Genomic DNA, 15,368 nt, shown 5'->3' on the forward strand with positions numbered 1-15,368 from the left:
TGTGTGTAATGACGCTATATAATATATAGGAATAGATCCCTCTGTGTGTAATGACTCTATATAATATATAGGAATAGATCCCTCTGTGTGTAATGACTCTATATAATATATAGGAATAGATCCCTCTGTGTGTAATAACTATATAATATATAGGAATAGATCCCTCTGTGTCTAATGACTCTAAATAATATATAGAAATAGATCCCTCTGTGTGTAATGACTCTATATAATATATAGGAATAGATCCCTCTGTGTGTAATGACTCTATATAATATAAAGGAATAGATCCCTCTGTGTGTAATGACTATATAATATATAGGAATAGATCCCTCTGTGTGTAATGACTCTATATAATATATAGGAATAGATCCCTCTGTGTGTAATGACTCTATATAATATATGCGTTTCCTTTTTGTATTGAATTACTGAAATACATTAACTTGATGATATTCTAATTTATTGAGATGCACTTGTTTGTGTTCAGCGGTTGTATGCCATGATCCCAAATGTCCAATGATTGGCTTCCGTCATGGTTTACTCCAGTCAGTGTTGCTTCCTGTTGCTCTATAACATGACCTTCCTCCCCCTCCGTGACCTCAAGAGTGTGAAGAAGAAAGCAACAGTCTACCTGATCACTTAATGTTGCCAGTAAGGGCGAAAAGACCTGGCCATCCTACAGAACTGAACTTGGATCATAATGGAACTCGATTGCATATAGGTTTTGTTAATTAATATGGATATTAAACAGTAGTATTCTGGGGGAAAAGTATAAGTCACCTGTGCCCTGGTAATAAATGATAGAACTTTTGGATTCTGGCTCCTGGGGACCCCACAGATCGCCAGTCCCTGGTTTCCCCAAACACCAAGACCCGAAGCTAAGATGAGTATGAATGGAACAATAATTGAGTATGGGCCCTGCTGCTTTTTTCAGTCTTCACTCCTGCTTCAATCAAAGTCCCCCTAGGTGGGGTCTTTTGACTGGGTTAGAGCAGGGACCAGTTCCTGAAATTTGGCTATTAATCAGCGTCTCAGCAATTTAGTATATAGAGGATAATGGTTAATACCGCTCATCAGGGCCGTATTTGCCACTAGGCACTGGAGGGCCAGTGCCTGGGGCGGCACCTTCCAGGGGGCGGCGCCAAGACCAAAACTTAAAAATTTGTATTTATTTTTTTTTAAAACATCTTCCCTCCTCCAAACTCTTTATTAAATCCGGTGTCATTAATTAATTAATCCGCTCAATAAAAAAAAACACCTTGCCATCACTGTATAAATGTTCCTACGTGTCCTCTGACAAAGCGCCAGTATGCCAACAATGTGTGTGCTAAGCATGGTCTGACAATAACTTGATATTCCTGCAATTAAACCACCCCGCCAACTATGCAATATGGAAGTGTGTAAAGTTTTTTTTTTACTTTGCACTCTGCTTGATTCATTTTTTTAGGAAGAACAACTGCGGAGACATCCAGTGAAGCCATCTGACTTACACAATGATATATACACAAAGTGAAGCCAAGTCTAGTACAAGGTATAGAGTTTCCATGTCATCCTCATAGCACAGCACCCAAGGTCACAGGAGCGATAACTAATATACTGGCATATGACAAGACGACATTACACTGTGTAGATATTAATGGACGTATACCATAAAAGACTACTCAGTAGCACAGTGCTCTGTCTGATGATCTGTGTCAGTACAGATTACATATAACCTGTATTCAGTGTCTGATGGAAGAGCGTGGAATAATGTAGCCTCATAGTTATGAATTCAGTTAAAGATTAATACAATATACAATACAATATTTACCTTCCCCCAACAGGTTTCGCCATGAAACAGCTTGATCAAGAACCTTGACATGTTTCGCTGTGACACGGCTTCATCAAGGGAGTCATAGGCCTCTAACCCCCTGATAAAGCTGTATTATAGTGAAAAACGTCACAAAGGGGTAATATTAGTATTTTTAGACTGGTGCTTCCTAATTATTTATGAAATATGATAAGAACTGCAGGCCAGCCATAACAAATGATCATTTGATTACCACAAAATAAATAATATCTAAATATTATAGTTACCAATACCAGGCAGTTTCAATTCTCATTTTTGTTGGTGTAAGATAATATAGGTTTTAGCTAGTTTAAGTGGGAAGGGTGGTAACTATTTACCTTTGGGAAATTAGTGAGTATTAATTCTAGAATTCCACAGCACCATTCCAACATGGATTTTCATAGTAAGTACACCATCCTCATCAGGTTTAAGGGAAGTATGTATTATATATGAAGTTTGTATTATGAAATCTGGTGATAGATCCACTTTAAGACCATAGGCGCCTTTATAGATTCCACAATAAGCTATGCATTTGCTATGGTAGGTCATACACAGCTCTTTGGACAAAAATAAACCATTCAAAGAACTGCAAATAGTACAATGGAATCGTCATCACAAATATTTAAAGGGATTATCTCAACTGAGACCTTTGCACTCTGTCATTAGGTTGAATAGGACACAATGAGAAGAGGGTGACTAGTTTCGAAGGACTAGGCAATATGAATGTAAACTCCTGAAATGTCAACTTTAGGGATGATCGAATACTTCAATTATTCGGCTTCACGAATATTTTCCGAATACCTCGCCGCTATTCGATTATTCGCGAAGTTTCGATGCGCAATGTAAGTCTATGGGAAACCCCAATAACAACTATTCGGAACTATTCGGGCTTCCCATAGACTTACATTGCGCATCGAATAGTCGAATAGCGGCAAGGTATTCGGAAAATATTCGCGAAGCCGAATAATCGAAGTATTCGATCTTCCCTAGTAAACTTCTGGTGATCAACTCATCAGCCATGATAGAAAAAGGGGCTGTCCTGATAGGACAATCCCTTTAAACTGGCACCTCTACTTTGCTGAGACAGCTTGTTATGGTGGCACAATGCCATTTTCTGTTGCATTGTATTGTTGGGCCCATTGGGCATATTCTAACTCACCTCTTACTCACATTAGTTCCTTTTCTCTTTGTTTGCATGGGTTTTCTCATCCTAAAATTAGCCTCTTTGAAAACTGGAGCAGATTAACATAAGCAGAATACTGGGAGATCTGACTAAATTTGGTGAGCTAGTCCATCCAGCATAAGGCTTGTTATACAGGATGGCAAACTGGTCGACTACGTTGGGTTACCATCTTCAATTTTGCCCGTAAGGACAGCCTTACTAATTGGTTTGCATGGGTTCTCTCATGCAAAAATTAGCCTCTTTGAAAATTGGAGCCTAAAGCTGGCCACAGGCAGCAGATTAACATAAGCAGAACATTGGGAAATCCGGCTAAATTTGGTGAGCTAGTCCATCCAGCATAAGGCTCGTTCTACGGGATGGCAAACTGGTCAACTACGTTGGGTTCCCATCTTCAATTTTGTAAGGACATCCTCACTAATTTGTTTGCATGGGTTTTCTTATCCTAAAATTAGCCTCTTTGAAAATTCGAGCCTAAAGATGGCCACAGGCAGCAGATTAACATAAGCAGAACATTGGCAAATCCGGCTAAATTTGGTGAGCTAATGCATCCAGCACAAGGCTGGTCAACTGCGTTAGGTTCCCATCTTCAATGGTGATAGCCCTAAGAAATGTAGCATTAACTCATTCACTTTTCTATTTAAGCTCATGATTTTCAAACCTAATTAATTCATTATTCTCTTTCAAGATCCTAGATTTACTACAAGTCTGGTTGTTTTCTATAAATCCAGCTCAGATCTTGTAGAACCAAGCTTTCTCTAGATCCAATAAGATTTTTCCATTTTCCTACTCGGGCCAAAAACATAGTAATGGATTGATTGTCTGCTTATCAAATTAGCAGTACTATGTATAAATTACACCAAAATGACTGTTTGTTGTTGTAACGTCAAGGCTATTTTTTTTTTGCCAAAAATGAAGTTTTTCAACTTGGATCTTTCAGCTAACCAAGATATTAATGAGTATGTTGTATTTCCACATAGGAAATGGCTCTACAATCTAAAAGAATGGATAAAATAATTGTATGCTGTTAAAAAAAGCAAAAAGTTACAATACATAAAATTGAAAAATGTAGTAAAATATCACTTTAGACACTATAACGAGTTGCGTTGATGAGATCCTTATCTGTATCTCTAAACCCATTGCAAGAAAACCTCCACGATGACTTACTTGTCAAACACTACGGCAGCATAAGCCGGCTCTGCAAAGATGACATCTCCAGACCATAAGTCCCTGATGGATTTTAGACCCCGTCCTTTACCTTCGGAGTTGAACACTTCTACATTCTCCATCTCTGCAAGTGTCATAACCCAGAGCTGAAGAGTGAAGTGAAGTCAGTCCGGCTGTGCTAATGACTGCCCCAATCCTCAGTCACGTCTGTTATTTCAGCACGTTCACATTCCCGGAGAACAGTCCTATAAAAGGAACATCACCCCTCCCCATCCCAAGGCTCAGAAGTGGCTGGAGACCCTCTCAGTGCTCTGTCTCACCAGCCCTCACCCTTCGCCTGGCTGACATATCTTCCAAAGCGCCTGAATAATATTTCCTATAATCCAACCCCTGGCAAGTGTCCTGCGCCCATAATGATATAATACAATATTCCATTTATACAAAAGCTCCATGAAACCTTTTCTTCTCTGCCGGCTATTTCTGGAGACCAGTTGCTCGGTCACGTCAAGTGACAACAGCTGTGACAACGTGCCACGGCCTTCTGTGCCTCGGGTCCGACTATGAAATTTTAATTAAATAATACAAAACAAAAAAGTTTATTGCAGCAGCTGTTTCATTGGAAACTTCAATAAAAGGATTGTGTAGCTGTGGCAGTATAAGCAGCGGACACATACGAGGGATCTCTAGAAGCATCCAGTAGAGTTCATGCAATGTAATGATACTTAAAAATAGCCATGTGTGTAATAGAATATCCTGAAGGAACTGTCAGGAGGTATTCAAGATGTTCGGGAAGGTTCTTCAGCATTCGACACAAATTTTCACACTTGGTTGGCCTTACTCTCTGAGCGTCGTTGTGCCTGGCCAGGACTATGAGAAGATTCTGGCCTCTGAGATCTGACCTCAGTCACATCTCCGCTCTAGAAAACATTGAGTCGACTTGGAACAACCTTGGGATAGTTAAACTCTAACTTTAACTTTATACACATGAATGGGAGTCAGGAGGTGGAGACGTCATCATGATAATGCATGTGAAGCCACCAATTGAAACTACATATTGGTGAAGTTGAAAACCAACAAATAAGAACTAGCTTTAAGGTTAAAAAAACATGTCTGCTTTCTTCCAAAATCAGCTCCACATGCTGAGCACAGGTTGTTTAGGATATTGGATCAGAGCTGACCCATCACGACGCACAACCTATGGACAAGTATGGCACTGTTTATGGAGGAAAGCTTTGTTCTTCTAATTGTAGACAACATCTTTGAGATCATGTTTGTCCCAATTCGATGTTAAGATACATCGACCCCCCACTCAGAACTCTTACTTTATGTAATGCCAGCATCCCTGCACTGTCCCGCTTCCTCCACATGGCAGGGATGCTGGTGCACTCACCGCTCCGACTGCCCAGCTGTGTCTCCTAGTCCAATAGCCGCCATCGCTTCCAGCTCATAGGGCCTGCGCCCATCATGCAGGTCTCACAACAACGCACTTAGGTTATGCATGCTCACCGCTTCTTAAAGGCGCTCATGCACACTCTGGAAGTGTCCCCAGCCCTATTGCTGGGAGGCACTAGATATTTAAGGCACCAATCCCTATAGGAAGGTGCCTGAGCAACTTCAGCATCTAGTGTGTCTTGATCTTATTTTGTTGTCAGGTCTCTGTGAACCTGTGCACCAGAACCTGTCTTGGTGTAATACTATTGTATGAACTGAGGATTTCGATCGTGTTAGGGCAAAGACAACCAGAGATGGGTTCTTGGTGCAAAGAAGTTTTATAATATGCAACCAACAATATGTACACAGAAAAGAACATACACAGTATGTACCTGCCAGGTTCAGAGCAAGGGGGAATTCCTGGGACCGCGCACCGGACTCCCCCAGGGAGGCCTCCAGGAGCATACCCCTATACAGGGGCTGTCTGGCGATCACCCCAGAAGGCCTAGATGCGCTGCAGCCGGGACACGAAAGGGCAACAGGTTATTGTACAAAAATGTTCGTGCAGGATGTGGAACGCGGGTCCTAGGGTGGATATGGACCAGAAGGGACTGGGCACAAGCGCCGACCAGATACGGCAGACGGAGTCCGGGACCAGCTAGGGCACAGCTCGATGAGACCAGGTGGAGTCCAGAGTCGGTGTCGGGTGATTCACCAGGATCCAAAATAACAACCAGGAAACGAGAACAGCGGAGCAGGAGTAGACAGGAAGCAGTATACTCAAGCAACTAGACTAAGCTTAGGGGCGGGCTTTTAAACAGATGAACAAGAAGTAGGGAAACAGAACAGAAAACTCCATGTCAACAAAGGGCAAAATCCTTCAGAAGCAAAATGGAAATCCCGGAACACTGACACCTGGTTACCTGGTCCTGTCTGTACCCAAATTCTTACATGAACCTTTCCCATCAGTACCAGTAATCTTGTCTGCTGCTGAACCAAATCATGAACCTGTCCTGACTGAATCAGCCTTCCCTTCTGAACCAGTACCAGTATCCACCCTGCTCCTGATCTTGATCCTATCCTGTCCCGCTTGATACTCCATGTCTGACCCCTAGAGTCAGTTGCTGCAGTTCGGTGAATACCCTGGAGTGGTTCCTAGTGTTACCGGCAACCAAGCCTAACCAAGCGTCAGTCTGGTCCACCGAGGTTCAACGATGATCCCAAACAATGCTGCAGATTTATTAATCAGTGTGCTCTGCATTTTGAACTGCTGGCTCACTAATTTCCTTCTCACCGGGCTAAAGATGCATTCTTAATATCTCACCTGGGTGAAGAGGCCTTTGCAAGGCTCAACCCCTCATGGGAAAGAGGAGATCCTGTAATCTCAGATCTGCAGGCCTTCCTGGGAGAGTTTTGCAAGGTCTTTGATGAGCCGGATTTTATGACCTCTGCAGCATCCTCCCTTCTTAGGCTGCAACAGGGTAGCCTAGCTGTAGGTCACTATGCAGTCCAGTTCCGCACCCTGTCTTCCGAAGTTGGATGGAACAACAAAGAGTTGGTAATAGCCTTCTAGGAGGGTATGTCTGGAAGGATTAAGGATAAACTGGCTGGCTGAGACATTCCCGCTACCTTTGACAACCTAATTTCTCTGGCTATCCGGATTGACTTCAGATTCCAGGAATTCTCCAGAGGTGACACGTCAGAAGGGATCCTTGTGTTTGGCTCCATCCTTCCAGAGACCACTCAATTACCAGTCTTCTGCATCTGCTGTTCCTCCTAAGCCAATGCTGTGGCAAGGAACATCTTATCCTCTTCTCTCCTGAGAAGCGGATAAGAGACTCCCAAACCTTGGGAAACTTCCAAGCCTAAAGTTTGTTGGAGAGGAATCCTTTGGAGAGAATAATTCCTCTCCACCATTGACTCTGTCTTTGTGTCTTGTGGAGTTACCCAATTTACTGAGATAGCCTACCTGGATTCTGGATTGATAAGGAATTCCATACTACAAGCTATAGTAGATTGGAATCAGATTCCTGTCTGATGCCTCCAAAGTTTTTTGATGGTGTCATCAGTCGATGGAAGGGTCCTATTCAAAGTCATTCATTTTGTTACTGAGCAGGTGGAACTTTTGGGAGGAATTCTGCAAGATCTCCATTTATGTGCTTCCTAACCTGTCTCATCTACTTCTCCTGGGTCTTCCATAGCCATGAGAAAAAAATTCCAGCACCTTCGTCTCAATATTATTTTCTATATTTTCTGGGCCTTCCATAGCCATGTATGTATTCATGAGCCTGTCGAAGACTAAAGATCTGGTGTGGTGCATTGTTGGAGATAGTCCTGGTGTCTTGCTCCTATATGACCGATTCGGTCATTGGTGATTCCGTATAGTTTGCCAGGTCTGCTATTCACTTACTGGTCAACCGTTGATGTATGCAGTGAGAAAGAAGTTGAGACATTACCAGTACCTAGGCCGTACAATTGTCCCATTGACCTGCTTCTGGGATCTTCACCCCCTCGAGGTCTAACCTACCCCTTGTCTCAAGTTGAGACCCAAGCCATGTCCGATTACATCAAGGAGAATCTTGCAAGGGGATTCATCCAGAAGTCTTCTTCACCTGCAGGAGCTGGTTATTTCTTTGTTGAGAAAGAAGATGTAACTCTCTGGCCTTCTATAGACTATACAGGACCCAACCAGATCATGATGAAAAACAAATATTCATTGCCCCTAATTCCTAAATTGTTTGATTGTCTCAGAGGTGCTAGGATCTTCAACAAACTTAATCTACGAGGAAAATACAACCTAATCAGCATACGCCAATGAGATGAGAAGACCCTGGAAGCTATGACGTCCAAAGATACTGGAAAAGGCGAATGGAGTGAAATGCTCCTGTGTGAATAGAGCACCAACGGTTCAATTCACTGTCTGTAGAAGTGGTGGTAGCACCTGCTCACTATTGCTCCATTCACACAAGGAACTTTGGGACTCTATTTTCATGATCAGATGTAACCCCACTGGTTGGACCATTAGCGATCATGCTTCCATCGCATAATTTATACATGGGTGATAAATGTTGTTTATGGGACATAACCTTTAAAGTATCAAACTAGTCTGTTTCTATTAGGGGGATAATATTTTATTTCTAGGCTAAAATATTGTTTAAAATTTCAAAAATGCCTCGTTTAGTTTTATGTCAGGTGCAGTTTGTCATGGAGGCCCGGACTATCTGCATCAATGTCTACATCCTGTCTGGATAGAATAGTGGCTGTGATGTCTTTATACATATGTATAAACTGCTGACGATGATAAATGTGACTCAATCATACCTTAGCACAATTAGTATTGATATAGAGGCCAGTATGAGTTGAAATCACTATCTGCATCAATATCTACATCACGTCTGGATTGAATAATGGCAGTTATGTTTGTATATATCTCTGCCAATCCCTTCACTGGCTTCCCATCGCCCAACGACTCCAGTTCAAAACATTAACCATGACATACAAAGCCATGCACAACCTGTCTCCTCCCTACATCTGTGACCTAGTCTCCCGGTACCTACCTGCACGCAACCTCAGATCCTCACAAGATCTCCTTCTCTGCTCCTCTCTTATCTCCTCTTCTCACAATCGCGTACAAGATTTCGCCCGTGCATCCCCCATACTCTGGAACGCTCTACCTCAGCACATCAGACTCTCCCCTACCGTGGAAAGCTTCAAGAGGAACCTCAAGACCCACCTCTTCCAACAAGCCTACAACCTACAATAGCCCTCAGTCCAGTAGACCACTGCGCAACCAGCTCTGTCCTCACCTATTGTACCCTCACCCATTCCCTGTAGACTGTGAGCCCTCGCGGGCAGGGTCCTCTCTCCTCCTGTAGACTGTGAGCCCTCGCGGGCAGGGTCCTCTCTCCTCCTGTAGACTGTGAGCCCTCGCGGGCAGGGTCCTCTCTCCTCCTATACCAGTCTGTCTTGTACTGTTAATGATTGTTGTACGTATACCCTCTCTCACTTGTAAAGCGCCATGGAATATATGGCGCTATAATAATAAATAATAATAATAATAGTATATATGTGTACACTGATGTAGATGGTATCATTGCTGAAATCCCACAATCACTGTAATGGGTTAATATGTTGCACCATCATGTTTTAGAACAGAAACAATATTATCACGAAGACCAATATGGATTCAAATCACTATCTCCATCAATATCTACAACTAGTCAGGATTTAATTATATATGTGTATATTTGTGCATATTCAATGTAGATTTAAAAATGGCAAAATCACACAATCACTGTAATGGCATAATATATGATACTTCATAGTGTCTTAAAAGGGGTATTCTCAAGCTGTCTCTTGAGCAGCTCACAGCTTTGCAGTCTCCTTATTTCCTGGCTTCTGGGGGTTGGACACTTCACCTTGAGTGACATCCTGTCACGCTTGCCAGGTATGACAAGCCTGGCGGGGGCATTCAGACCTACGTGCGTCTGAAGCACAACAAAAAACACAACAAAGGGGACACAATAACAGAGGGGGCTCTGGAGCTAGTGAGAGGTGCAGGTTGAACACCTCCTATCCTCACCTGCAGCTGTCCCTTCTCTCCTCGCCAGTATGCAATCCCCTATACAGTCTCCGCAACTGTCGTCGAGCAGGAACCTGAGACCGTAAGAAGACCCTATAGATGCCCTGGCTAGTGAGGGGCAGATGAGGTTTACTAGACCCACCACTGTACTAACAAGTCACCAGGTAAGGTAAGACAAACAAGGGGGAATAGCAATAAAAAAGGATAAAGCCTGAGTACAGGAAAACTCCACAGCAGAACCTTCCTCCAAGGCGGCCGGAGAGCAATGAGTTTGTATCTTCAGCAAGGATTGCTGGGAAACACCTTTACTTAAACATGAAGCTGCAGCTGAAACACTCAGGAACTGCTAGAAAAGCTGCTAGCAGCAAAACTGACATTAACCGTTTCAGTACCAAGAGAAAAGAAACAACATTTTAATTGTAGAGAGCAATATGAAGATGAGAGACTCCAGTACTAAAGCTGTCACTAGTCTCCAAAAATAGGGAGAAGACCGTGACACATCTCACATCAGTAACACAGCTGTAACATTTGCAGAACTTTTGCTGAGCGTTAAAGTTCTACTGTAAAACAATCAGCTATCAGTGGTTTGTTCTGAAGTGAGAGCCGTCATTTAGAGAACTGCTCTGGAGCTGTTAATGATAGGCTTGTGATTTTGACAGATTTGTAAATTGCTTGTTAGGAGCTGAGGGGCATGGGGAGGGAGGTAAACAGATAACTGCTATTTAGAAATCAGTGGGCTCGAGAGAGCTGAGTGGCTTATTAGGAATTAACTTTACTTCTGAAATGTAACTACTGCACAAACTGGGCCAGACTCTGGGCTAACATCCATGTAAACAAGCTGTACACTATGTAAGATAAAAGTTCACTCAGCAGGAGAATAAAAGCAGATGAAAAGCAAGTCAATTGCATACTTGTTTCTTTTCATGTCTAAATAATTAAAGCAATTTAATAACATGAGGATACAATTTTAACAGAGTCAACTGCAACACATGGAATGAATGGATTAAATAGTGTTGGGTTAATTCTCAGTTTATACATACATACTTTCCCTTATGTGTCTGGCGTTAATGTCCTGCCATTGTCTGATGCTCTCAGAAGTCATTTCTGATTCAGTGCAGAGGCCAAAAGGAAAGTAAACTCTGCAAAGTTATTTTAAGCCTAAAATCATGTGATGTGGTTTATTCATGCCTGTTGATAAAATGTTATTTTGGGGGGAGAAAACAAGAGTAAAAACTGATTTTTATTTTCATGTATGGTATGGGTGTCATTGTAGCAAACTACTCCGAGGATCCTTTTGGCTGGATAGAAGTGCAGCAAATTCTGTAAACATTTTTCGTTTTTTTTTATTTGCTCCCCTTCTTCCAAGAGCCGTAACTTTTTTATTTTTCCGTCAATCTTGTGCCATATGAGGACTTGGTTTTTTTTACAGGACGAGTTGTGCTTTTAAATGAAACCATGAGTTTTACCATATAGTGTATTAGAAATGGCAAAAAAATTTCCAAGTGTGGAAAAATTGCAAAAAAAAGAGTGATTGCATGATTGTTTTATGGATATTTTTTTCACCGTGTTCACTATATAGTAAAACTGATGTGTCGGTGCGATGCTGCAGGTCGGTGCGAGTTCGTAGACACCAAACTATGTATAGGTTTTCTTTTTTCTAAGGGGTTAAAAAAAATTGAGATGTTTGTCCAAAAAAAGTGGCGCACTATTTGCGTAATTTTCTGCGACCCATAGCGTTCTCATTTTTTTAAATCTATGGGTCAGTGATGACTTATTTTTTGTGTCTCGAGCTGACATTTTTAACGGTACCATTTTTGCACAGACACTACGTTTTGATCGCCTGTTATTGCATTTTGCGCAAAATTTGCGATGCCCAAAAAAACCTTATTTTTGCCATTTGGAATTATTTTACCGCTACACCGTTTACCAATCTAATTAACTGATTTTATATTTTGATAGATCTGGCATTTCTAAAAGTGGCGATACCAAATGTGTTTATTTTTTATTTTTTAACCCTTTAATTTTCAAAGGGGCGAATGGGAGGTGATTTAAACTTTTAGGGTCTTTTATTTATTTATTTATTTATTTTAAACTTTTTAATTTGACTTTTTTTTAATTTTATTAGCCCCTATAGAGGGTTATAAGGATCAGCAGTCTGATTGCTGATTCATGTCTCCTGATCAGAGCAACATCACTCTGATCAGGAGAAATGCAGTGTTTCTGTGTGAGCCGCTGCTTTGCCGGCTGTAACAGAAACTACATGATGATAGTGACAGGAGTCATCACATGACCTTGTGCTACCATGACAACCATTGGCTCACTGTGCTCGAGTTATGGGGTTTCCGATGGCGGCGGGGAGAGGCGTGTTCCCTGCTGCAGGGCTTTAGATTAGCACTGTCACATTTTGACAGCACGATTTAAGGAGGTTAACAAGCTCAGGTGGATCATGGATCCACCTGCGCCTACGAGGCACACATGTCTGCTGTACAAATTAGCAGACATGTGCTGGAATCACCACTGGCTCACCACAGCAGCCGGTGGTGATCAACCCTTCATCATAAAGTGCAGGAACTAAAAATGACCAAAGCATCGGGTTAAGGGGATTGTCCACTTTGCTAGTACGATGTAGCGCACAGTGCCAGCATATGGCGCTAGATGTGATGCTTATGTAAAGATTTTATTCAACTGAACACACGGCTCGTGCACGTGATTTTTTTTCTCAGTGGTGGATATTGCTGGCTCAGTATCAGTGGCACGGTGGCTCAGTGGTTAGCACTGCAGCCTTGCAGCGCTGGGGTCCTGGGTTCAAATCCCACCAAGGACACCATCTGCAAGGAGTTTGTATGTTCTCCCCGTGTTTGCGTGGGTTTCCTCCGGGTACTCCGGTTTCCTCCCACACTCCAAAGACATACAGATAGGGACTCTAGATTGTGAGCCCCAATGGGGACAGTGTTGCAAATGTATGTAAAGCGCTGTGGAATTAATAGCGCTATATAAATGAATAAAAAAAAAAAAAAAAAAAAAAAAAATAATGAGCAGCAATTCCACAGCATAAAATATTATATATGGGGTTCTGTATAGCTCAGGCCGCCGTGTTTATTTGGATTGGTGCGTGACTCCAGATTTATGTTGGTCTCGTCTCCATGACTCTTTTTCTTTGTCTGCTTTATCTCCTCATCACTAAACATTGCTACTTTGAAATAAACTTTGGAAGGAATTCCTCGGTAGCGACACATTTCACCAACACGAAAATATCAAGTGTTTACATTCTGTAATTGAGCAGGAGCGCAGGCCGCGCTGATTTACTTCTCACTGCAAATATCCAAAATCAAGAGCCAATGCGTTTCCTGGCTCCCGTCTGCAGCCAAACCATTAGCTTCTCTCTTAACCCTTATAAGAGGGAAATATGCAAGGCCAAAAAGTCCAATAAAATCAAAATATTGTCACATGCTTGGAATCACATATAATTAAGAAAAGTTTGTATTACCCTAAAGGGCCATTTACACGCTGCGACATCGCTAACGATATATCGTCGGGGTCACGGTGTTTGTGACGCACATCCGGCGTTGTTAGCGACATCGCAGCATGTAAGACCTATGAGCGACCTTAAACAATCGCAAAAGAGATAAAAATCGTTGGTATGTGAGACGTCGTTCACTTACCAAAAATCGTTGTCTGGTCAGTAGCGATGTTGTTTGTCGTTCCTGCGGCAGCACACATCGCTATGTGTGACACCGCAGGAATGAGGAACAACATCGCACCTGCGGCCGCCGATAATGAGGAAGGAAGGAGGTGGGCGGAATGTTAGTTCCGCTCATCTCCGCCCCTCCGCTTCCATTGGACGGCCGCATAGTGACGTCGCTGTGACACCGAATGAACTGCCCCCTTAGAAAGGAGGCGGTTCGCCGGCAACAGCGACGTCGCTAGGCAGGTAAGTATGTGTGACGGGTGTTAGCGACATTGTGCGACACGGGCAGCAATTTGCCCGTGACGCACAACCGACGGGGGCGGGTACGCTCGATAGCGATATCGCAGCGTGTAAAGTACCCTTAAGCCTATAGACATATATCGATTATAAGAGGCACTTTTTTCCCCCAAAAGTGGGGGAAAATGGGGGTGTGTCTTAATCCGGATATGCCTTACCGGGGCGACAGAGTTGGAGCAGGATCATAGGAGGCAGAGTTGACGATACTGAAGGCTCGGAGGAGGTGGGAGTGTCAATACAGTGGAGCACCTCAGGAGAGTGACAAGACAGGGTCGACAATAACTATGGGCCCAGGTTCCATTGAACATCGCTTGACGCGATGGACTTCAAGAAAATGGCTGTGGAGGTTGATCTGCGCATGTGTACCGCCCCGCGGCCTCGGCTGCAGCTGCCGAGCCGCTCAGATTCATGCTCGCGTTCTACAGGTGGTGGCTCGAGCCTCTCACGGACCCGGGGGTCACGTCGCTCTGCAAGGGGGGGTGGTTGGTTGGTGCTATGCGCGGTGGATGTGGGTGTTTGGGTTTTTGGAATTATTGTTCGTGACGCCACCCACGGGTTGTGGTGATTGTGGACACCACCACTGCGGTGAAGGTACGGGGACTCCCGGGAGCAGTGTAGAGGGGCAGCTAGGTGTTGACTCCTCCATGGGTAGGGGATGTTGGTCCCGGGGCCCGGTTGGCGAGGGCTGGGATGCAGGGGCAGTATTGCGGTGCAGCGCGGTGCAGTGCCTGATGGCACTGGTGTACTCACTCTGATACAAGACACTGGAGTCACTGGTAAACCAAACGGAGTGATGAACCGGGGCCCGCAGCCGGCTGCAGCTTCTCCAGTCGGGTTGGCAATGTCCGCCTTTGTCCTGCACCTGTGTGTGTATCTTGACTACTGTGCCTGGGCACCGGTAGTCCGCTCCCCGGCGTATAAGTGTCGTGGGAGCCCGTTTGCCCGCAGACGCTGGCCCTTTGGATCTCTGGCCTTTGGCGGTGGCACTTATCTGGATGGGTTGGGCTGTTGCCTTCAATTGGGACTTAGGTGGGAATGAACCCCTGAGGTCCAGACTGCAATCAGTTGATTTGACTATGGTGGTGGCTTATAGCTTAGTTCGAGGTCTGAGTACCCTGCCTGGTGCTCCGGTATCCAGTTGGCTCCCCAGTTCGGTTCCGGCGGGCCACTACCCTGTCCCGGTCCCTTACGGTTCCGC

At 43.7% G+C, this 15,368-nt stretch overlaps 1 protein-coding gene across 2 annotated transcripts in view; it reads right to left on the reverse strand.

The window, feature by feature from the left end:
- The window catches only part of SMYD1 (SET and MYND domain containing 1), a 92,860-nt gene extending 88,414 nt beyond the window's left edge, over positions 1-4,446 (reverse strand). Inside the window, exon 1 of one of the 2 annotated variants that reach the window (XM_075332655.1) lies at positions 4,173-4,446. In XM_075332655.1, the coding sequence (XP_075188770.1) occupies positions 4,173-4,309 (137 nt within the window). In that variant the 5' untranslated portion in view covers positions 4,310-4,446. The remainder of the gene's footprint in view (positions 1-4,172) is intronic. The other variant, XM_075332656.1, reaches the window with a different exon arrangement.
- Between the last annotated feature and the right edge of the window lie 10,922 nt (positions 4,447-15,368).

This window comes from Anomaloglossus baeobatrachus, chromosome 1 (genome assembly GCF_048569485.1).
Source record: "Anomaloglossus baeobatrachus isolate aAnoBae1 chromosome 1, aAnoBae1.hap1, whole genome shotgun sequence".
Lineage (NCBI taxonomy): Eukaryota > Metazoa > Chordata > Amphibia > Anura > Aromobatidae > Anomaloglossus > Anomaloglossus baeobatrachus.